Here is a 24,071-nt window from a genome sequence, read left to right on the forward strand (position 1 = left end):
TGGTCCTATGACTGTGACCTAGACTGATGATGCCCATTTATATATATAGTCCACGATTTCTAAATGAAGTTAACCTTAAATTCTGCCAGTCAGTCTGTAATGTGTAGTTATTTCTCTCCATGAGTTACTCTACCTCCACTTGGCACCTGGGTATGAAGAATTCACTAGTTTTTAAGATGCTGCTGAAATGATCAGCATGGTGATAACTGGTGCCTAGTTATTTGTGGGGCTTCATTTACCACCACTATCTACAGCAATTCTCATTTCCAAATAAGCTTACTGTCACTCATTTTCTTCTGAGGGAAGCTCCACTGGTTTCTCTATTCAGACCAACATTTACTGCCTCTGACATGGAATTCTTTCCTAAAAGAGCAGAATAATTTGCTAGTCTTCCATTCCTTAAGCAAATACACAGCTCTTTAAGGTTTACTGATAATCACAGCCAATAATGACAAAACAAGTAAATGAGTTCAATTCCAATGCTTGTACTTACCTCTTTCCTTTTCCATTTAGAAAAGTGGGGGAAATGGCCGGGCGCGGTGGCTCAAGCCTGTAATCCCAGCACTTTGGGAGGCCGAGACGGGCGGATCACGAGGTCAGGAGATCGAGACCTTCCTGGCGAACACGGTGAAACCCCGTCTCTACTAAAAAATACAAATAACTAGCCGGGCGAGGTGGCGGGCGCCTGTAGTCCCAGCTACTCGGGAGGCTGAGACAGGAGAATGGCGTAAACCCGGGAGGCGGAGCTTGCAGTGAGCTGAGATCCGGCCACTGCACTCCAGCCTGGGCGACAGAGCGAGACTCCGTCTCAAAAAAAAAAAAAAAAAAAAAAAAGAAAAGTGGGGGAAATAAAACTCCAGCGTAGGCATTTTAAAGTAACTAAAACTAAATTTCACTTAAAATCAGCATCCTTGGTTAACAGACAGGAAGACAGTGATGGCAAGACCATTTCCCAAGGGATCGGTTTACTTTTAGTAAGCTTGCTCAGGTCTGCCTATTGAAATACCCCTGGATGTGCAAGTAGAGTATAAAAAAATTTGGTTTTCTAGTTAGTTTTGTATTTAGAACAACTATTCTGCAGAAATGGAGTACAACAGATTAGTCACCATCATTTCTTACTCTAGTTCTAGAAACATCACCTAAAATCACATTAGTTCTTGTGGCAGCCCTGTCACTTGCTAACCAATACTACAAAATGACATTAACACACATATCTAAGTATTTTTTTATGCTATAACTAGTCAACCTACGTTTCAACCTCCCTGAATTTACATGTAAGTTCTTCCAATTTCTTGGTTTCTGTATTTGTTTCAGTTAAATGTATAAATGCTGTCATCCTCAATGGCTGTCACTTCCTTGATTTAACATCATCTGAACATAACCACACCCTGAGGTTTCCATCTAAATCAGAGATTCAAAAATGAGTTTTAGAATGAATATATAAAGCTTTCATCCTCTAAGTACCACTGATTACCTGCCCCTCCTACCCTGGGCCTGTCCCATTCCCCACTTAAGAACTACAGATTAAACTACTGATGAAAATATTTATATACGTGGTACGAAAGAGTCCTGTGAGAATAGCAACTGTAGTAAGCACTGCAGAAAAGGTGGAAATTTGGAGGCAACCTTACTTAACTGACTCTCCACACCAATCAGACCAGACTTGGTACTTACTATGTTCAATAAAGGAACAGGGCTATGTTACAAATTAAAATGGAAGACATAATGACTAAACACAATGTGGAATCCTGAATTGGATCCTGGAACAGAAAAAGGACACTTAAAAAAGTGGAAAACTTGGTAAAATTAAAATAAGATCTGTAGTTGATAGTATTCTATCAATGTTAACTTCCTAACTTTGATAATTGTACTAAGGTTGTACATGTTAACATTAAGGGAAGCTAGGTAAAGGACATACAAGAACCCTCAGCACTATTTTTGCAACTTTAAAATTATTTCAGATTAAAAAGTAAAATAAAAGGAAGGATGGAAAGGAAGAAGGAAGGAAGGAGGAAATGAAGGAAGGAAAGAGGGAGGGAGAAAGAATAAAAGGTGACAATCACTAAAAAGCTATACTCTTATTAATTTTTAGCTTCCTGGACTATCCTCTACTAGACGTCTTTTAGTGGAATTGGTTGAAATATAATCAGATAATAAATTATGTAAGTACTAGATACAAATTAGTAAGGAATCTGTTGGGGTTGATCACAAAATGGTTCAGGTACATATCCTCAAGATACTTATGCATAATCACTAGGAGAGAACATCTAACCAATACCAATCTCCAACAAATAACTTACTTGGGTGATTCTTTAAAATTATATAGTTCATATCTACAACTATGCAGAACCATACAGATGAATCTCAAATATAATACTGGGTGAAAGAGCTCAGACACAAAACACATAGTGTATGGTCCTACATATATAACACATTAGAAATTAGGATTGGGAGGGGAAGTGACTGATGGGGGGCATGAAGAGGACATGAAAGGGGCTTATAATATTCTATGTCTTGAGCTGGGTGCTGGTTACGCAGGTGTGTTCAATTAGAGCTATGTATTTATGAATGGTGCACTTTTCTGATACAAATTATACTTCAATAAAAAAAATTAACAAGTCCTATCACCAAGCATTCAAAAACTAGATCAGCTAAGTTGTACAACTTGAGTTTTACCATTTGAGATAACAAGTACTGGTGGATGTTCATGATGGAGACAAGCTTCTTAGAGATGAGCAAAACAAAATAAATTGTCTCATATGGTACCAAAGGTATTTATGATACAAGCAGTTTAGTTCTAATTTATTCCTAGCTTCAAAAACATCTCATAGGGAACAATGATAGGAAATACTGGAAGGTGTTCCCTACACAAAATACTTGAGGCTATTGAAGTAAGAAGACGTTTTTTATCCAATAATTTTAAAATTAGAGGTAATAAATGTAAGTGAATAATCACTGTAGAAAACAATCTGAGAGATCAATTATCTAGTGAAAAAATTTAGGATAAACTTACTAGACTTTCATTTTAAGTTAATAACCCATCTCTACTACTTTCCTTATAAACTTCTCTCTAAATACTGATGTTAGCATAAGGATAGACAAGCAGACTCAAGGGGATGTACACCTAGCAACTGTTCTCTCACTTGTTTTAACAACATTTATGCATTTCTTAATGAAGACAAAAGCTCTGCAAGTGCTTATCAATAAGGTTAAAGCCTTACAACCTACCTAATTTCTTCCTTTAGTCTAGCTGAAGTTTCTTCCCTTTAGTACTCCTTTACTTTAGTGACCTGGTATTTAGAAGAGGGTAAAATTGTTTGCTATAAATTCTTACGCTGAACTTTTGTAAACAAAGGACTCCCAAAGACAACCTGCTCCCTGCACCCCAGTGATCATCAGGAGAGGTTTCTAAACTAATTCTGCCAATTTAACAAAGCAATGCCAAGTATTAACTTTGGAAAACTGTTGTTTAGAAAATAGGAAGTCAAATTTTAAAGTTACTATTCTGAAATACCAATAGGCCAGGATCTCATGAAAAATTAACTCCTCCATAATAAGATAATCTCCCAGAAAGCTACGGCAGTTATAGTACTTATTTTAGTAAAGAGTCAACTCAAAAACAGTTTGGGCTACTGAAGAAAGGGTTGGATTATTTTTGAGTTATCAGTATCTACTGTCCCTACATTTGAAGATGGTTTCAGCTAATTGATTCCCTGAGGACTCTGCAAATGGCAAACAGAGAAGACAGAAACCATGATGGCACCTACAGAAAAAGGGAAAGGAAGGCTTGAGGGTAGCTTCAATTTTAGTACAATAACTGAGTAAAGCACTGGATATAAATGCAAGGAGAAGTATCTAAATACAGGCAGAGGCAGGCTGCTTGGTGAAAAGTCTATTAATTTGCCAATTATAATTTAAATATGGAAGGAAACAAAGGGGCCATTAGAGAACTTTAAGTCAATATGAGAAAGGTACATTAGTTACTTATATTTTAAAAGATATTCTGCTACATTGAAAGATTTCCTGGGGAAAAAAGGAGATTCTTGTCTTTCTAGTTAGGCAAAATCAAACTAGGGATATTCAGCTATTTAGAGCAGGTTTACTGAAAATGGGCACTTAAAAGCTGCCCCTACTGAAAATGATTTCCAACATTTCATAAATTGGAGCCTAAAATTTGTTATCTAGCAATAGCGAGACAAATCTATGCCTCAAAATAAATAGATAATGTAGAAGATAACATTAGGGACTTGCAGTCCCTTAAACTCCCAAACATCTCTCTTTTTCTTTTTGAGATGGAGTTTCGCTCTTGTCACCCAGGCTGGAGTGCAATGGCGCAATCTCAGCTCACTGCAACCTCCGCTTCCCAGGTTTAAGTAATTCTCCTGCTTTGGCCTTCTGAGTAGCTGGGATTATAGGCGCGTGCCACCACACCTAGCTAATTTTTGTATTTTTAGTAGAGATGGAGTTTTACCATGTTGACCAGGCTGGTTTCGAACTTCTGACCTCAGGTGATCCACCTGCCTCAGCCTCCCAAAGTGCTGATATTACAGGCGTGAGCCACTGCACCCAGTCAATGTCTCTCTTTAATAGTAGAATCATCCCTGCCAAATACCTCTTTGACAAATTAGTAAAATAAAAAACCCTGAATTTATAAGAGTAAAAATGAACAATGTAATTTGGTGATATCCAAAACAAACAAGGTCAGAAGTTATATTTAATATTTTTTAAAGCTTAACACACACAAATCTTCAACCCGTTTGCAAGGAATAAACGGTCTCACGATACTTTATCAGCTGATATACCTATCAGTAATTCTGTAGTTACCAATTGAAAGTGTAGATTATTAAAACTAACAAAGTTAGCCATGATTGTTCCTCTCAATGGAAAATTTAATAAGCTAGTTGAAAAGTTCAAAGAAAGCCACTAGCCAGTTTCTATTGGGTTGGGCTTGTCACCTTAGTACGAACAAGGCCAATTTACAGTGAAGAATGGCTGATCTGATTATATTTTGATTTTATTATATTTTGGCATTAACACACTACAGACAAATATCCACTAACTTCTTTGGCTCTGAACAACAGGCTCCAAGGAGAAGATAAAATAAGTATTTTCAACTCATGAGAAACCATAGATACGCAACCTGCCTCATTTCTGATACTTAAAAGGTTCTGGTATCTAAAAAAGAAAACATATAAGGAGTATTTAGCTGTAACAACAAATGATGTACAGCCACCTTCTATGGTTGTTTTATTATGAAACAAAATAAACCTTTCAATATTAGATTCAAATTATTAAAAACATAGCTCAAACCTTTCTACACTGATAAAAATAATATATATCATTCATATTGACACCATGACAGCTCAAAGTTAGCTATTTGAAATAAATCATCAAACTTTTGAAAGCTACTCTTATTACATTTCTAAACAGAGTGCTATTTTTCCTTTTTCTAAGGGAAACTATAAAGCATACTCCAAAGTACTCACATTCTGGCTACATTTGGAAAACTATCTGAATGATTAAACCTTCATGTTTATTTCATCTCACAATTTACATTTATGTATTAATTTAAATGGCTAGAAAACTATTTAAAAATTTATTTTATAAACATGGTACTACAAATTTTAAAACTTCCTGTTCTAAAAGTAACTATTTAAAAACATTTCTGGAACACACCATCAAAAAAAAACTGTTATTTCCCTACAGTGACACACACAAGCAAATCAAGCCGAAGAAGTAAGACTGTTTTAGCATTTCTAGGCAATGTGTATCATGTCTTAATATGACATGTACATGCACTTAGCAATACTCTTTTCTAATGAAAGAGATGGAGTTGAGTTCATGAGTGTTATCCAAACCTATGGCAGAAGAAACAAATGCATTGCCAGGCAGAGTTAAAAGAATCTAACGAGCTTTGTGTGAATTTTAAAAACATTGTTTGAACTCAACTTCTATTAACTAAACACAAAATGATGGAGTGCTAATAAATATTCAGCAAAACGATTGAACAGAGCATACACTACTTAAAATGTGTGTTAAGCAGAAAGATAAACCAAAGTATCTTTTGCCATAAAAGAACTCCAAGACTTCATTCTGTATTTTTAAAAGTTAAGAGTAAAATCTATATAGCATTTCTGTAAGAAAGCAAACTGTTTTAGGGGCTTAAAAATCAGTAATGCAGACCTAGTGAATTCTAGCAAACAAACTTGAAGTTAAGGTTTCTTGCCAAAAATTAAACAACGATTACTTTGATACCTTGGTCTTGTTCCTCCTCCAATTTCACAATTTGAAATAACATTTTACTTTGAATCACTATGGCTTTTACAGGAAAAAAAAAAAAAACATAAAATAGCACAAAAATTAAAATAGAGTTTATTTTATAGAATATGCATTTGCATTAAAATACACTGGGGAAGTGACTATTTCATATCAAAAATTCAACACAATATGAACCCTTCAGAAATATAAACTTAAAGTACACAGGATGCAGAAAAGTATGTTTATTTTCTATATAAAATATAGACTGTCCTTTTGGTTTATTTTGCTGCTTTGTCCCATGCTAGATACCATGTGATTTCCCCCCCATAAAATAACAAAGATCAGTTTTAATGATGAGAAACCAGTACAGTGCAAAGCAATTCATGCATACAGTTTTGCATGTATGCATTCCATATGTAAATATTCATACCTATCCCAGAGGCTCTTTGATTCCTGTAACGTGTTCAAATGGAACGCTTGGTAGAAAGCAGTTGAAGGATTCCTGTGAGATCCGAGAATCAAATGGAAATGAGGTTGAGAACGTACAGTATAATCACTACTTTTCAAAAGAAGATGGAAGATTTTAGATTTCTAAAACAGTGTAACTTTTAATAATAAAAAGATTTAAAAACCACGTAAGTTTGCTTAAAACAACACTTCGAAAGAAATTAAAAACTGGACAAAATCCAGCAGACTTCAACAATAATTCAGGATCACAGTTATAAAGAGGTAATGCAGATGAAACTAAATACTAAGTAGCATCCAATTTTGTGTGTGTGTGCATATAAATGTGACTAATTCATAGCCTAATCAACACTGTTCTGTACCAAATGCCTTTATAAATATCTATCTTGTTTAACAGTTTAACAAGGCTATTCTCAGGTAGAGTATCCATATAAAGTAAGTTAAGCTATATCTTCACGATGTAAAAACTTTTCTTAGGCTCTGTTAAAAGTAGCAAAGGTTTGATAATTAACAATGAAGAGTTCTTTCCTGGGTTGGACTTGACACATTTCTACCTTCAAAACCCATTTATTTATATGTGTTTTTTTCTCGTCTAGGGCAAAAAATGGTGCTGCAATTAATTGTTTGGCAGCTTTCTAATTCTAGCATTGGTACTGTACCACTTTAAGGGGTAAAAGCCTATTTATCGTAATTATTTTTCATTTCTAACATTCCCTAGGGATACATTCCCTAGGGCTATCACCACAGACTCTTAACTGATGGGCTCTTCTGGACTATCTCCCAGTAAGTATGATTCACCTCCTATCTAGGGACTGGTTCCACGGGGACCTAAACTTTTGACAAACCTGTTCCCTCCTCCTCAGCATGCTTTCATAGTCTTCCCCCACCTTCAACCTGTAAGTCTGGAAGCTAACAAAAACTTTGCCACATAACTTTGTAGCAGAACAGCAGTGGTTAAGAATGTGTTTATTAGGTACCGCACACTATTTTAAGTGCTTTACACTCATTAACTACATTTTGACAATAGTCCTAAGAGGTAGGAACCACTATTCCCATCTCATAGATGAGAAAACTGGGTCAGATAGAAGTAACTTGGCTTACATCACTGAGCTAGTAGGTGGCAATCTAGTTCCAGAGTTTATGCTCTTAAACCACTACACTAAACACATAGCAGCATTAGTTTGACCTCTTTAAGTCTGTCTCTTTATCTGTTAACTGGTTACATTACTACCTAGCTTTGCAGGATGGCTGAAGAACTGAGTCTAAATGTAAAGTTCCTGGCATACAGTGAATCCTTAATAGCTATTATTTTAATCTACAAAATGAGGTTTAGATACAACATGGCAATTCTGGGGTCCTATTAACAGCCTTAAACTCTGTGCAGAATTATTAGTACAATTAAAAAAAATGACTTCCAAGATGCCAGATAATCATTAAAGTAACTGTTTGATTAATTAGGAGACTAATACGTGTATTTCTCATTGCTTGCCCTACTTCAACTCCTTTCTATTCTTTTAACTCCTTCTCCGCTTTTCTCCTAACTAGGTCTAAGGCAATCAAAGACACTGATTAGACCTGCTAATAACAAGAAAAGCTTAAGAGGTTTCTAACTACTGTTTGTTTAACGGCTTACATCCTCTTAAGATGTATTTGTCAGGCCACTTTTTTCACTGTACTTAGAAGTCAGTCTGCCAAATCAAATGAAAACTGAACCAACTGAACATTCAATTTGTTTTTTTTTTTTTGGTTGTTGTTTCTTTTTCTTTTTTCTTTTTTTTTTTTTTTTAAAAAAAAACAGGCTTGCCCAGGAACATATGAGAACTAGTTTGCTCTCCTCAAAGGTCTGTTTGGAAACCTCCAGTTTAAATGGAGTGACTCAGAGAGGAAGGTAGTATATACAAAAGAATAAGAAAGAGAGTACTTGGAAGTTATTCTTCAAGTCTACAATTCAAAATTCATTAAAGAGTACTCACAATATATTTATAGAGATGATATTCTTTAAAATAACTATTATTTATTTATTTTTTGGAGACAGAGTTTCACTCTTGTCACCCAGGCTGGAGTGCAATGGCACAATTGTGGCTGTATTGCAAACTCTGCCTCCTGGGTTCAAACAATCCTCCTGCCGCAGCCTCCCGAGTAGCTGGGATTACAGGTGACCACCACCACACTCAGCTAATTTTTGGTATTTTTGGTAGAGATGGGGTTTCACCATGTTGGCCAGGCTGTTCTCAAACTCCTGATCTCAGGTGATCTGCCCGCCTTGGCCTCCCCAAGTGCTGGGATTACAGGCATGAGCCACCACACCTGGCCTCTTTAAAAGAACTTTAGATCCTCTGACTTTGGAAATATAAATATTTAATTTGAATCAAATTCATATTCCAGGTAAGTTGGTTCCAAATGAAGTCATTTGACTTGTTATAAAACTCCAGCAGTTTTACAGAATTGTGAAATATCTCTTAAGACAAATGTAAAAGTGAAAAACAAACATATTTGTAGTCAGTAGTAAATACTGGGATGTGGAAAGAACCTGTGAAATAAAATACTGTATAAATGGATCAAAAGTTTTTAGAACATATTAGAATACACTTAATCAGAAAAAAGCTAACAATTAATAATCACTCTACATACATTCAAAGTGAAGAAGCCACAGTACCTGGTTTTCTATAGTACATAGTTATACAATCTATGTACTACATAAAACTTTAAACAGCCTAGATTTTAAAGGTAAAAATTTAGACAGTCTTATAAGCTATGAAATTTTATTTCTGGGATACTTCAACTGGGATGTTATCCATAAACTGAGGGATTTGTAGCAAACAGCAACAATAATTAGTCTCCAAACACTGATTAACAGGTATAGATTAAAGGAGTCAAGTCTGTGAAATCACTGATCAAGGAAGTAGAAGGGAAAAGAGCCATTTGTAAAGACTGAAGGACTTGATCATCAGAGAGACTTCTATTTTGGAATGGCATAAAATTGAGGAGATTAACAGCCCAAGGAAAAGGCTGTTAATGGGATCATTTCAAGGTTACAGTCTATGAAACCTGAAAGCATGAAGAGGCAACTGAAATTAAATATTTTATTAGAAGGAAATACTGATTTTTTATGCAGCTGTGGTCACAAATTATCTTCCACTCAGGAAGTAAAATTTGAAACCAGCTTTCTAACAATTTATTTGATATTAATATAAACTACCACTCTAAATGTAGAGACAATGAAGCAATTATAGGAAGACTAACATGTGGTTTACACTGTACTTCAGCCACCTAAACAAAAATGCTGTTTTCCTAGTTGTAAACATTCTTCAACATCACTGAACAAAATATATTGTTTTCTCCCTGACTTTATATACTCAATAGTCCATCACATTAATTTCCAAGTAAGTCAAAATACTACATCAGAAAATGACTCAAAGCATGTGGCATGTCTACCTGTTTTTGCAAGATACTACTTTGTAGGGTAACTGACTACAACAGGGAGAAAAACACAAACATTCCATACCTCAAAACTAAGCTACAAAAATTGCCAACGCTTAAAGCATAAGGTACTTGAGCACTCAACAAACACCTCTTTCTCTTATCTATGCCAAAATATGACTTCAGAGATTTCTAAATAGAAACCAGGGAAATCCGATATGAAGAAGATCAACAAGCACCATCTCCAGTATTATCACCTGGGGAATTTAAATGATTAAAAATATCCTTTAGGTAAAGGGTTACAACACAACAAATCAGTGGCTATGGTAGCTCTTCCTTCCTCCTAACTTACTGTTTGCCAAGTAATAAAACAAATTTGTAACTCGGAATATTCAAAAACACCGGCTTTGGGTTAAAGGTCTGAATATGAGTCTATGCTTTGTCACCCAATACCTAGGTGACTCAAATTCTAAGAGTTTCTGTTTCCTTAAACCATAAGAAAGGAGGAAGGGAAGAAACCACTTTCTTACAAATTGTTGAAAAGATCAAATGAAAGTCTATACACATAGAACCTGACACAAGTAAGTTTCCTTTGTGTTTAATATAGGGTTAGTTTCCAAATTATGCTGCCTATAAATCAAATTTTGGTAGGGTATCTCAACATGTACCAAATGTTCTGATATTACCAAGGTAATATTGAGGGAAACAAAATACTTAAACTTAGAGCTAGGTGTACCAAAATATTTAGCACATTTCATTAGATAAGAATTCTGATTTTTGGGACTCAGCACTCCGAAGGTATTCCCTTAACACAACTTTATCATAAGATTATAATTTAAAATGCAATAATCACTGAAAGGATACTGAAATCATTTCAAGATATACATTATTTTAACAATAAAAGCTTCAATAAACACCTTTAACAGCAACTTACTATAAAAATCTAAATTTCTGGCCGGGCGCGGTGGCTCACGCCTGTAATCCCAGCACTTTGGGAGGCCGAGACAGGCGGATCATGATGTCAGGAGATCGAGACCATCCTGGCTAACACGGGGAAACCCCGTCTCTACTAAAAATACAAAAAAAAAAAAAAAAAAAAATTAGCCGGGCGTGGTGGCGGGCGCCTGTGGTCCCAGCTACACGGGAGGCTGAGGCAGGAGAATGGCGTGAACCCAGGAGGCGGAGCTTGCAGTCAGCTGAGATCCGGCCACTGCACGCCAGCATGGGCAACACAGCGAGACTCGTCTCAAAAAAAAAAAAAAAAAAAAAAAAAAATCTAAATTTCTTACCATGACATTTAAGTCCTTCACTCTGGTTTCCTGTCAAATTAATAATACCATTTTCCAAACGATACATTCTCACTCTTTCACAAATCATTATACAAACTGCCTTTTATCTCTGCTTGGAAAACTATCACCTTCTTTTCTTAGTGACCTAATCTGAATGACCATTTTAAGATTTAGTTCAAGAGTTAGCCTCAAAAGAATGTACAAGTAATAATGGGTACTTCTAAGGACAAACTGGGTGGCTAGAGGACAGAGAAAGCAGAGAGGCTTTCGATTTTACTCTTTTATACATTTTGAGTTTTGAACTATATAAATACCTATGCAGAGAATAATTTTTAAATAGAAGTCAGTCTACTACCCTCCCAATCCCAACCTGATCCGACGTCTCAAATTGTTCCCATTAGCACCTTATATTACTCCATCACCACCTACAATGATGTCAAAGTACACATCTGATCATCATTTTCATGGTGATGAAAATGCCTGAGATCTAAGATGGAGGGCAGGATAGTCTCATATTTGTATTCCAGTGCTCACTACTCGCAGAGCATCATGAAAGCTGAATGACTGATACGCTGTTTTAAATGTTTTCTTGGGCCATCAACCTACTTAATGAGTATTTGCAAACTTCATTTATTGCCACACAATAGTCAAGTGGCAGGAAAGGGGTGACAAGGTTTAAGTTTGCCGTTCTCGCATGAAGCACACCTGTATGTATGGTCTCATATACATAAGGCTAGAAGAAATGTTAAAATTTGACAAAGTCTCAAAAAAGAAAAACAGACAAGTGAAATGACTTGACCAAAGAAACCAGCTAAATGATAGAAGAGCCATGACTGGAACACAATTCCCTATACTTCTTACAACATCATGACTCCTCTGCACTAAAACATCATCTCCTTTTTTCTGACTACAACCATACCATACAATTATGCTTTTATACTAAAATGGAATATTCTTGGTATGATTTATAGCATGTGAAGGGGTGATCTGGGAGAACAGTTTGGACACTGAAATATTAATATTTCTGTGACATACGTTTGCCACATATATTACGTTACAGACTGTTCAAATTACTTGCATACATCATTTAATACTTTAAAACTCTCCCAGGTAGGTACAATCTCCATTTTTCATAAGAGGAAACAAGGGATCTACGCCAACTAGCTCAAGGTCAAATACAGCAGTTAGATTTTAGCTCAGGTATGTCTGATTCCACTGTCTCTGTAATGGTCATTCACATATATTAACACATAATTAAACATGCTATTGGTTTTATTTGATCAAAATAGCTCCTCCCTCCTTTGTTTTGTCTTCAAAGACTAGGTAGACAGTATACCAAGCAAAGATTTGTTTTGCTTTAACATATAAAACCACTTGATAAAAACTAAATACTAACTCTACGTTAGAAACTAGCGGGCTTTACACTTAGCTTTGGGAATCCTTTATTCAGATTAAATGATATACTTGTGTAATAATGAAGATGAAGAGCCTAACACTAACATTTAAAACTATGCCATCATTATTTATAATAATTGACACATTAATCACAAACTCCATCTTCTACAAGGCAATATTCTTTAGACAAATTTTAGTAAAGGCTTATGGGAAAAGAAGCTTTAAGTAATTTAACATTTAGACTTTACTTATTTGTCCTGCCTACCCTAACAACAGGTATATGTCCCAGGCAAACTCTAATAAAATTAACTAAATTATCTGCAGAATTTTCACTTAACATCACAAATAAATGTACAACTTAAAAGGATAAATACTAAACACTAATTATTTAAGTCTGATTTGCGGCTTTAAATTTGAGATAAGCAATCTAGATGAAATTTAATTCACCTGATTTAAGAGCAGAACTCGAGGGCCAGGCGCGGTGGCTCAAGCCTGTAATCCCAGCACTTTGGGAGGCCGAGACGGACGGATCACAAGGTCAGGGGATCAAGACCATCCTGGCGAACATGGTGAAACCCCGTCTCTACTAAAAAAAATACAAAAAAAACTAGCCGGGCGAGGTGGTGGGCGCCTGTAGTCCCAGCTACTCAGGAGTCTGAGGCAGGAGAATGGCGTAAACCTGGGAGGCGGAGCTTGCAGTGAGCTGAGATCCGGCCACTGCACTCCACCCTGGGCGACAGAGCAAGACTCCATCTCAAAAAAAAAAAAAAACCAAAAAGAGCAGAACTCATGCAATACTTTCATACAAGAAACAATCCATCAATACACCTTTAACATTACTAAGCCAAATTTGAAGAGTATATATCAAAGATGCTTACTAAAGTCATGGAACGATGTATAGGAATGGTGCAAACTGGCTACTGTTCCTATCTTTTTATGAGGGAGACCCAGTTTTTGCCCTAAGCAATGCCAGATTAAGAATATAACAAATATTGAGTAATTTGATACGTTCAAGAATTGCTGTGGGAAAGACATTATACCAATGATTCAGGTATACATATTCTTTGTGGACTCAATAATTCACAGAATACCACTGAAAATAGTAGCCTCAAATCACAAGCCCATTGGTTTAGTATAAAGAAAAACCATACACTTAAATATCAGGAGTTTTGCTACACATACCCCTTAAATATTCTTAATATTTCTTACTAAAAATCTGCTTTTCCAATTAAGGAATTACTTAGGGAATATCATCCAGGCTATGTTTAACCAGACAGACCTGCTTTTGTAAGGCCTCTCCTTCCTCATACTTTAAGTATTTAGAGAGTAATGCAATTAAGAAATAAACAGAATCTTCAGAAAAGGAAATACACACTGGACTAAAACAATTCTTCAAAGAAAGAATTAGAACATCGTTCCTCAATATTCACAAGTGTTCCTATTTCTTTTGAGACTATATTTCATGCTATTCCACTGTATTTTCTTCCATCTTGGTTATCTGCTATCATTCTACACTTCCCCGCCCCCAACTCCTGCCATTTTAGGAAAGGAAGGTCAGAATCCTTTTATACTTTCCTAACTACCATTCCTCTATTAGAAAACAGATTTATTTGGGTTTCTTTACTACTTGATTGGTGGGGCTGCCATTTGTTCATAACTGCTTCTGATCTTTTCTGGTGCAGAGACAGATAGACTCCCATTCCTAATTGGGAAGTACCAGATTCACAGATCCAGTACTGTATTTCACTATTTCCAAATTAGTGCTATCAGAATTGTTTTTTCTTTTTCTTTTTACAGACAGGGTCTTGCTGTGTGGCCCAGGCTTCAGTGCAAAATTATAACATAGCTCACTGTAGCCTCCAGCTCCTGGGCTCAAGCGATCCTCCTGCTTCAGCCTCCCCCAGTAGCTAAAACTATAGGTGTGGGCCTCCAGACCTGGCTAAGTTTTAAATGTTTTGTAGAGACAAGGCCTCACTGTGTTGCCTAGGCTAGTCTCAAACTCAAACATCAACCAATCCCGACCTTGGTCTCCCAAAGTGCTGGGATTACAAGGCATGAGCCACCACCCCTGGCCCAGGATTCTTAAATAACAAATGAATTGGCATTATATTTATTCTCAGGAAGTAGAGAACATATATACCCCTACCACCAGTCCTATATAAAATGACTTCTCATAAAGGTGATTTAGTTCAGGGGTTGTGATCTCCTAAAGAGAAAAAACAAGTGTTACTAAAATAGTTAGTTGGAATCTGTATTATTCACACACATATAAGCCATTATGTTTTCTAAAAATATTTAACAATGTTTGGCCTATATGATTTAGTTCACATAAAATTTTATACAATATGTGTCACTGTGAATACAAAAGGCCACACTCCTACAGATATAGCTCACGGTTCAGGAATTTCAGGTACTTCGGAAAATCGTAAGCCTTTTTGGAAAACTGTCAGTTCCTTTTACTCCAAGCCACGTTTATGAATAAAGTATGTTTTAGTAATCCATGTGGCGCTCCTGATGAATACATCAATATCAGTTTTTATACTAAGCAATAATATCACATATATATGATTTTACATTTTTATTACTAACTCCTCAGTAAGAACACTCTTAAACATGTAGATAAGCCTAAGATAGTATCTAGTATGTAATTCACACATCAACTGTAAACCTACAAGAGCAAAATTACCTTCACAATTTAACACATAAATGTCAGCTTCCAAGAAATATATTCAAGACAGAAATGTCCATCTTTAGAGACTTCAATTCAGTGAGACTTTCATGTAACAGAGGTCTAAGATTGAGACAGTTCTGCCTCCTGGTATACATTTATGTAATCCTCTCACTTAAACTTCAAGTAAAAAAAAGGCAGAATTTTAAAATATATATAAGTGTACAAACAAAATGTGTATTTATGGCACATACCAGGACATACCACTTAACTTTCACAATGTATAATACTTTATCAGTGGTCATTAGCAAACCACACAAAACCATTAACAAGACATAGAAATATCTGCCACCAAAGGATCCTTAGAATCAGGTTTTCAACAGTCTTTTGGCCACAGATGACAGCTCACAATTGCAGCCATTCATAAGAGTTCCTGGAATGCGGCCTACAGAGTTCACACTGGTCGGCTATCTATGGAAAGTGATCTGTACTGTAGTCCTTTTCCAAAAGGGCCAGTAATACTTTGGACCTCCTCTCATTTATAGGAGACTGTTAAGTGTGTATGCAATTTAAACAAGTTTTGTAAAGTTCACTATAAAAGGAGTTACACATTTAAGAATTGTATTTTCAACCATTACATCCATCAGTTTACACAAAATCAATTTGAAAAGTCTCAACAACTGACCATAAACCTTTCTAATGAAAATGGCCAGAAAGATAAACTTTATGGTAATTAACGTAGAGTCAATAGGCAATACTAATTGAGAACCTTCTGCATATACAACCATCAGCCTTTTAAAGGTGTGATAATATTAAGATGTATTACTATAAGGCCTGGTTCTTTAATTCTAAATGATCTCAAAAATTAAGCCAATATAGAGCTTTGTATTAGGTAGTGGAACCAAAATCTCAAGATAGAGTTTTCAATGTATCAACCTAAACCACCTCAATCTTTTTAATTTCGCATTTTCCTTCCTTTTCTCAAAGAAATAGACTGTTTACTAAAGTCCTAATTTTTTTTTTTTTAAAAAAGCATACATCTTATTTACAAATATTTCCTTAGGATCTGAAATTTGTCAAACTACTTGCAAAGTTTAAATCGTAATTACTCAAGACCTCTCACTCCAGTTGGTTTTATTTCAAATTTGAATGACTACATATAAAACTGTATGCAGATTTTAAGGCGGTAACCCAAAATCACATTAAAATTAAATTTTTCAGTTAAGATAGTAGCCTCCTCAAAAGTACTCATCTCAGTAATTTAAACATATGCCTGGAAAACTGTTATTTAATTTCAAACACAAAATTTTAAAATGCCCTGTTTTTTACTAAGGCTTTCTATTAAAACACAACAAAACAAAACAAAAAAACCCCAACTATTTCTACTTAATGGATTTATTCCTTCACCAGGTATGTTGGACCAGTGACAAAACAGTCAAATGTGTAAGATTACATCTTGGAAACTAACATGTCAAGTTAAAAACCAATGAAAGACTATAACAAAAATTAGAAATGAACATTTGGTAAGCAATGTAGATTTTAAATGATTGGGGTGAGGGCGGTAAGTGTCATGTTTAAAATAGGACTGCACATACATCAAAACCCCTGAACTGAATTAACTGTTGCAATTGATAAGAACACTGATACAGCGGTATCTGTAGTTCAAACATTCACAAATTTGGAAATGAGATTCTTCAGATTACCAACTGTTAACACAATAAGAGGAAAAATAAATGCATTTTTGATGTCATACCCTAAAGAATACATTTCAATTTCCATCTATCAACAGAACTATCTGCTTCATGCCTTATCATCATACTAAAGTTCTGAGGAACCTAAGTATGTATGCTGTGAACTGAGAGGTGTGAAGAGGAGGGAAAACGTAATCTGCATTCTTGGGTGCATTCTTGGGTGGAGGGGTGTGTGTGTATAGAAAGTGGGGTAGGTCAGGAAACCAGTCATCATTTCTTTAAGAGATATGGGGCAGTATACAGGAACAGAGGAAAGAAAAGGTTATTTGCCAACTTATCAGGAAAAAATTGGCTTGTGGCAGCTAGAAAAGAGAAGATGCCTGTTGATTATTACCAAAGGCAAAAAAATAAACTCAATCTGTGTTACAGGTGTGTCCCTGTGTATGACAATGGGAACAACTATAAAAAGTAGACAGATTTTTCTGAGTGGCTTGTGGAATCAGTTTACTTGGTAGTCCTATCGACACAAAATTTCTCAATGACTAGCTAGCTGAGTGCACTTATGGACACGTGGTGTTCTCTAAGCGTTCTCAAGTGAAGAAAGACTCCCCATAAGTAAGTCACCTACAAAAAAAAGATGAACTTTGAATTACAAAAAGCAGAGAAGATGAATGAATTTCAGTGAGTATTTTTCAAACCAACAGAAGTATATAACAAAAATACAAGGCTAATTAGAAATGGGGGGTTAAGAAACGTGAAGGAACTCAGAAGAAACCATAGAAAGAGAAAGCTTTAACATATATGTCATTGTATTCTTCCACACACTCATTATTCTGGAAATCCGTAATACCAGTTTTCATCTTTTAAAAACACCTAAAATTAGCCTCTCGCTAAACAAAAACCCCAGCAAAGAAATGTCTGTGAAATTCGTGAAACTTTTTCTATAATTTTAAAATATAATTTTAAAACACTGCAACAAGTCAGCTTTTAAAAATTTGCAATATGTATGTCAAATTTACATGTGACATTTCCTCAAAACCACAAAAATCCTCATTAAACCATAACCAAACATCAGCTGTTGTGGTATTGGTGTAGCAATACACCAATTCTTATTTAGGCCATTAAAAAAGCATCCCTAAATACAGGGAGCCAGTTATTAACATTTACACTTTTATTAAAAAATTACTCTTAAATTTCAAGAACTATAGCTTTCACTACAGTTGAAGGATCGATCTCAACCTCTCTTTCCTATAGTAAATAGACTGATGGAAGGTAAGAACATCTTTCCAGTACAGTTTTTACTTAACAACAAAAAAAAGTATCTTAGAGAAGTCTCTGGGTGTACCTTCTTTAATCAAAAGGCTGAACTAAGTATGATCTTCAAAGCCGGGTTTGACATTTCACCACTATGTCTCCAGCCTTTCCAGATACACTGGAGGAGATTCTTCACATGGATATTTTTTTTTTTTTTTTTTTTTTTTTTTCACTAGAGGGCCTTCTGGTTTTCCAGAAAGGAAAACTTGTAAGTAATATTATGTCTCAGCCTCAGAACTCACACTGACAAATCTCTCTGCCTTAAGTGTTCGAGTGTGACTGATATGTAAGAAAAGGACAATTCTATGGGAGCATAACATACTAGCTACCACCATTAAATGGTAAGGATTAAGCTTAAATTCACTTTTTTTTGAGTAAACAATGTTGCATCCTGACCCATTTTAGTGCTTTTAAACAACTGTGACATGACCAATACGCTCATTACACTCTTTGACATCAGCAATCTAAATCAATTTTACCAAACACTAAATTTTGTATTTAAAAATGCTAAGGGCCTCAGTTGACAACAAATCTCCCAAAGTTGCATCCTAAGCTACAATGTTGGCCAAGCATTTCTATCAAATATTTAAAATAGAGATTTCCATACCTGTCTTCATCACCATCAACAGGAATAGCTATGCTGAATACAGAGGTGGCCAGACTGTTCATAGGTGTTAACTGAAGGGGGTTTGCCAGGGCATCTGCAACAGGCGGCTTCACAACAGGCTTATTTTCAGCAATGAGAGAAAGTGGTGGTTGAGGTAGGGGTTCTGATTTTCTTCTAGTATCGTCGACTTGCCCGACTAAAGGTTGGGTCTGAGTCTGAAACTGGCTTAGGTCAGACTGTGGTAGACTTGTTGGTGCACTGTGTGTGCCTGGCGCTAAGGGCAGCCCAACGTGCTGGATTATGCTGCTGCTCCTGCTGACTGGTGTATGGCTGCTCAGCTGTTGAGACTGGGCCAGAGGCGCGGGTACATTTGGCATAGTAACAGAAGTGGTAGACACACTAGGCACGCTTGGAGCGGGCACGGCTGCAGGCACGTTTGGAACTCCGGGCACCACGGCGTGAGGGCCACCAGGTACGGCTGACAGCGGACCACTGCCACCCATCTGCGGCGGAGGCACGGACTGGGGCTGCCCAGCCCCGGCAGGACCCATGCACGGCTGCACCACGCCTCCCACAGTAGCCGGGGGCACTCCAGCCGGCTGACATGGCGCGGCCTGCCCACCTTGCGCTGGTCCCGTCCGGGGGGCCATGGCTTCGCTGGGCTGGGAAGATGCGCCCAAAAGCTGCGCGCCCACCGAGGAGGCATTCTGGCCAGTGCCCACGGGAAGGCTAGCCGCCGTGGCGGGGCTCGCTGCGGCGCCGGTGGATGAGGGCTGCGCGGGGCTTGGCGGCTGCAGGCCGGCCACGTGCTGCTGCAGGTACTCACTCTGGCCGGAGGGCTGGACGGGCAGCAAATGTCCGGGCGGTATCTGAGGCTGAGGATACGCGAACTGCTGGGGCTGCTGCGCAGCAGAAGCGCCGACTGCAGGGCCCGGCTGCGGAGGCAGGGACATAGCCGGCTGCGCCAGGGTTACATTCGTCGGCGGCAGAGTCTGTCCCCCGGGCCCCGTTCCCTGGGGCTGGCTGGGCTGCGCGGCTGCCATCACTGGCGACGGCCCGGTCGCGGCTCCAGGGAACGGCGGCAGCGGAGCCGAGGTTTGAGCCACAGCCCCACCTACGGGCGGCGGCGGCGGCTGTGGCTGCCCAACGCTAAAACTCTGCGGCTGGGCCGGAGTGGGCTGGCTCATTTTCTCCGACGGGGGTAGCTGTGACACAGCAGTCAAGGAGCTGTCAGCTCCCGACTCGGGCCCGTGCGCTCCCTGCATGGAGGCCACTACTACCACCACCGACCCTCCGGTGGCGCCCAGGCCGCTGTCCCGCTCCGCAGTCTGGTCAAAAGTATTGCTGTGTCTAATGCAATCCCCGGATCTAGTCAGGACGCTGCTGTCTGAATCCCGCTCATAGTATTCCATACACGTCCATCGGCCGCGTCGATAGGGCTCTCCGCTCCCGTGGTCCAGCTTGATCACGCGAAAACGGGAACTACAAGTGGTGGGAGGCTGAGATGGGGCTGCAGTCACTGGCCCGGCGGATGAGCCCGCGACCGGGGGGCCGCCGGGTGCTCCTGAGGCGGGGGCCGAAGTGGCGGCTGCCGCCAGGGTACTGGCGAGCGCCCCAGACACGCTCCGGGCCGAAACGACTCCTCCTCCGTTGGCGGGAGCAGCAGCCGCCGCTGCCAGCTGCCCATCCAGAAGGAGGTTTGGGGATACGGTCCCGGGAGTCTCCGCATCCCCAACATTGTTAAGCGTCTCTTCGGAAGAGCTGCGCTCGCAGACCTCCTCAGGGCCATAATCCGTGGCCCGAGAGACGTCGAAAATCTCGGAGGAAACGTCCTCTGTACGTGACTCGTCCGGGTCGTCCAAGCTCTCAGTGTCCTCGGTGATGCTAGTGGCCACCTGGGCCGTGGTGACACTGGTGATCTGGAAGCAGCTCTTCTTTTTGGCCGGCATCTTGGACATGGTGAAGAAGGCTGGAGGGCAGAGAGGCACGCCGACTCCTCCGGGTCCTGCCGGAAACCAGGGAGGGCAGAGCACGGCCCCCAAAGACAAAAGTCCGAGTCTGCGCTGGGGTCTGAGGCCCGCCGCTGTAAGAGTCACGAGCTGATCCAGGCGCTGGTCGCCCGGTGAGACATCCTCCTCCTCGTTTCCTTCTCTATGTCTGTCTCTTCGGCTCTGGCCCCGTCTCAGTCCCGCGGCGGCTCCTCCTTCCTTTTCAGCTCCCGCAGCCGCGGCGCCTCAATTCAATTCCCTCAGAGGCGGCGAGAGCGCGAACCCAGGGGCGGGCCGGCTGCTTCCTCTCCCGTCTCCGGGCAGCCGTGGTCAGTCCAGCTCGGCGCTCGGCGCGGTCAGCAGGCCTTGGCTGGGGGTGGGAGTGGGAGGGCGAAGAGGAGGAGGAGGAGGAGGAGGCGGTGGCGGCGGCGGCGTGAGGGGCGGTGCTGCCCCGCTCGGGCTCCTCAGGCCGGTGCCGGCGTCAGCGCTGGGCTCTCCGACTGAGGGAAGGAGTGGCGAGTCCGGAGTCGGAGATGCCTGATTCAGCCGGGAGCCGCGGGCCGGGGCTGGCTGAAGGTCCGCCGGCGGGCGGTGGGGCTGCGGCGCGGGCAGGCGGCCCTCCCTCCCCGGCTCTAGCCGGAGCTCAACCCCAGGGACATGTCGACTGTCTCTGGCGGAAACCCGCTCTGGGGGAGGGGAAAGCCGGCTCGGTCCTCCCCTTACAGGGGGAACCACCCCTGCGGGCGGGCGGCGACGGCGGTCTCGGCCTCCCCTCGCGGCTTCTCTCAGAGAGGGGCGGCGGCGGCGGCGGCAGACCGCTGGCACGGGAGCGGAGGCGCCCCGGCTGTGTGAGGTAGCGGTGGTGGCTTCTTCGGCTCCTCCTCGGTGCGCCCAATTCCTAAACCCCGGAGAAACTGAAATTCAAACTGCTGAAGCGGCGGCTGCAGCTCCCTCCGCTGGGCCAAGATGGGGCTGAAATGGCCGCGCCAGGGATGCTGGGAGAAGCAGCAGCCCCGCTGCCGCCGCCGCTGCCGATTAAAATGCCGCCGCTGCCGCAGCCACCGCCAGCGCCGCAGCCGCCGCCGTTCCGTGACGCACCGGCGTCGTGACGTCACCGCTCCGCCCCCTCCGGTTTCCTGCAGTATCGCGTGGAACCTGGGGTGGGGGGTCAATGGGCGGAGCTAAAGGTTAAAAAAGGGAGCGGTTTCTTTATTTAAAAATTTTTAAATTTAAATTTTGTGTTGAAGGTTCTTTAAGAATTGACGAGCTAAAGACAATTTTTAAATTCCAAGCCTAGCGAAGCTTACAATGGAACTAATCAGATGTTTTTACGTCGGTTTGTTCCGAGACATTGGAAGACTGGAGGTCATGTGCTTGTGTCTAATGTTTAGCAAAATCTTAGTGAAACGAGGGCGATAGGAATGGGGGCTGGGGAAAACTTAGATGGGATAAAGAGAGATGCGGCTGAAAGAACTAAATCACTTTAAAACTTCTGAAAATAAATGTTGACCATTGTCGTCAGAGGAGTAAAATGTTCAGAGAAATGGGGATGATTAAACAAGAACAGCAAGCCAGATTGAGTCAGAAAATTATCTTCCTGCCAGAAATTCTGTCTCCAACAACGGCATCAGGGGATGGTTACTTGCCCAGGGTGAAGTCAGTTTTTAAAAAGCTTAAGGGTTACCAACGTATTCCTAAATTTCCTGAATTTGCTGTGATTCCAGGATTCATTTAAACTCCTGACACTGTTTTTACTTTCGGCACGAAATCAGCTTATGGGCTTTATAAATGTAGAACCTACTGCATTATAGTTCTTCTTTTTGTTTATTCTAAAACTGTTAGTAGCAGCCAGGGTGTTACATGATTTGGACTGGGCCACAAACAACCATAACGAGTGATAAAGCACCCTTTCCTGTTCCGGTACAAAGCATAACTATGAAAAGAAAGTACTGGCAAATTTATCATCTTGTAGCTAGTTCCTGGCCAAAGAAAATGGTAAGGCCATTCTTTTAAACAGTTAAAAAAAAATGGGGATGGGCTCCTAAACTTTGACATACTAGAGCAGTCATCATTTAGGTAAAATCTAAGTCTTAATGGAAATCGAGATTTCATATCTACTGCAGCGTTAGCAATCACATTATAACAGTAAATCGTTGAACTCGGTTCTCTAATCTTTGAAGAATAGAAATACTTTTTAATCCCAAAAGGTGTTTTGAGAATTAAATTTGCAGAGAATTTTTTAGGTCTTTAGTTGTAATTTATACAGCCAGGTCTTTTAATCTGAGTGGAAACCATGCCCTCCAAACCCAAGTGACTAGAGTCAGAATGTGAAATAAGACCACATAAAATCCCTATTTCTTAAGCAGATGGGCGAAAGTAATGGAATAAAATGTGACGTTATGCTATTGTGGCAGCGATAGCTAATGGAATGTTTCTTTTCTAAATCTGTAATTTCAGTAATTGTCAGAGGCAGTTTTCCATCAATAAATTAGATCAAATGGTTAAATCCAATATGAATTTATAAAAGCTTAATTTAATTTTGGATTGATTTACCAGATTGTTTAAGGTGGTTATCAATGGGTAGTGTTGATGGTGGTGCTTTTGGAAAAATGAGTATTATATGCCTGCTCATCCCTTTACATTATTTTATCATATAAACTTCTTGATTACTCGTTATGATACTCTTAAATCATATATTTAAAGGAAAAATCTTAATCTGTAAGACCATTTCTCCTTAAAAGGTTATATTATGAGGTGAAAGGAAAGATAAAGATAATTTAGAAGAGATCCAGAAGTGGACTAAATTTCTGGTAATGAGGGTGCTAAAGGTGTTCAAAGACATCTTAGGAAAAGCATATGATTTATAACTTTTAAAAGTCTCATTTAGATGTTTAAGGATTTGTGTTTGTGTTTAATAGTTCTCTTGAAAATACTGTTTTCCAAAAGTTTAAAGGCCCTAGCTACTTTTATAAATTT

General features: G+C 39.5%; 2 protein-coding genes across 6 annotated transcripts in view; one reads left to right on the forward strand and one right to left on the reverse strand.

Annotated features, from left to right (window-relative positions):
- The window catches only part of TSC22D2 (TSC22 domain family member 2), a 65,908-nt gene extending 43,813 nt beyond the window's left edge, over positions 1–22,095 (reverse strand). For 4 of the 5 annotated variants that reach the window (XR_004056836.1, XM_030928831.1, XM_030928832.1 and 1 more), the window contains exon 1: positions 19,108–21,100. Coding sequence is in view for 4 of the 5 variants with exons in the window: in XM_030928831.1 (XP_030784691.1) it covers positions 19,108–21,065 (1,958 nt within the window). In the remaining variant the exon portion in view is untranslated. Of the gene's footprint in view, positions 1–6,688; positions 6,761–19,107 lie in introns of all 5 variants that reach the window. The other variant, XM_010370600.2, reaches the window with a different exon arrangement.
- On the forward strand, positions 20,743–22,329 carry LOC104667997 (translation initiation factor IF-2-like). The gene has a single exon (XM_010370599.1). The coding sequence runs from the start codon at positions 21,629–21,631 to the stop codon at positions 21,950–21,952; it is 324 nt and encodes a 107-aa protein (XP_010368901.1). The 5' UTR covers positions 20,743–21,628; the 3' UTR covers positions 21,953–22,329.
- Positions 22,330–24,071: the final 1,742 nt, after the last annotated feature.

The sequence above is a fragment of the Rhinopithecus roxellana genome, chromosome 1 (genome assembly GCF_007565055.1).
Source record: "Rhinopithecus roxellana isolate Shanxi Qingling chromosome 1, ASM756505v1, whole genome shotgun sequence".
Taxonomy (NCBI): Eukaryota; Metazoa; Chordata; class Mammalia; order Primates; family Cercopithecidae; genus Rhinopithecus; species Rhinopithecus roxellana.

What these genes read in the sequence shown, in the direction of transcription:
- LOC104667997 (XM_010370599.1), top strand. Translation starts at nt 21,629, where the DNA reads ATGCCTGATTCAGCCGGGAGCCGCGGGCCGGGGCTGGCTGAAGGTCCG.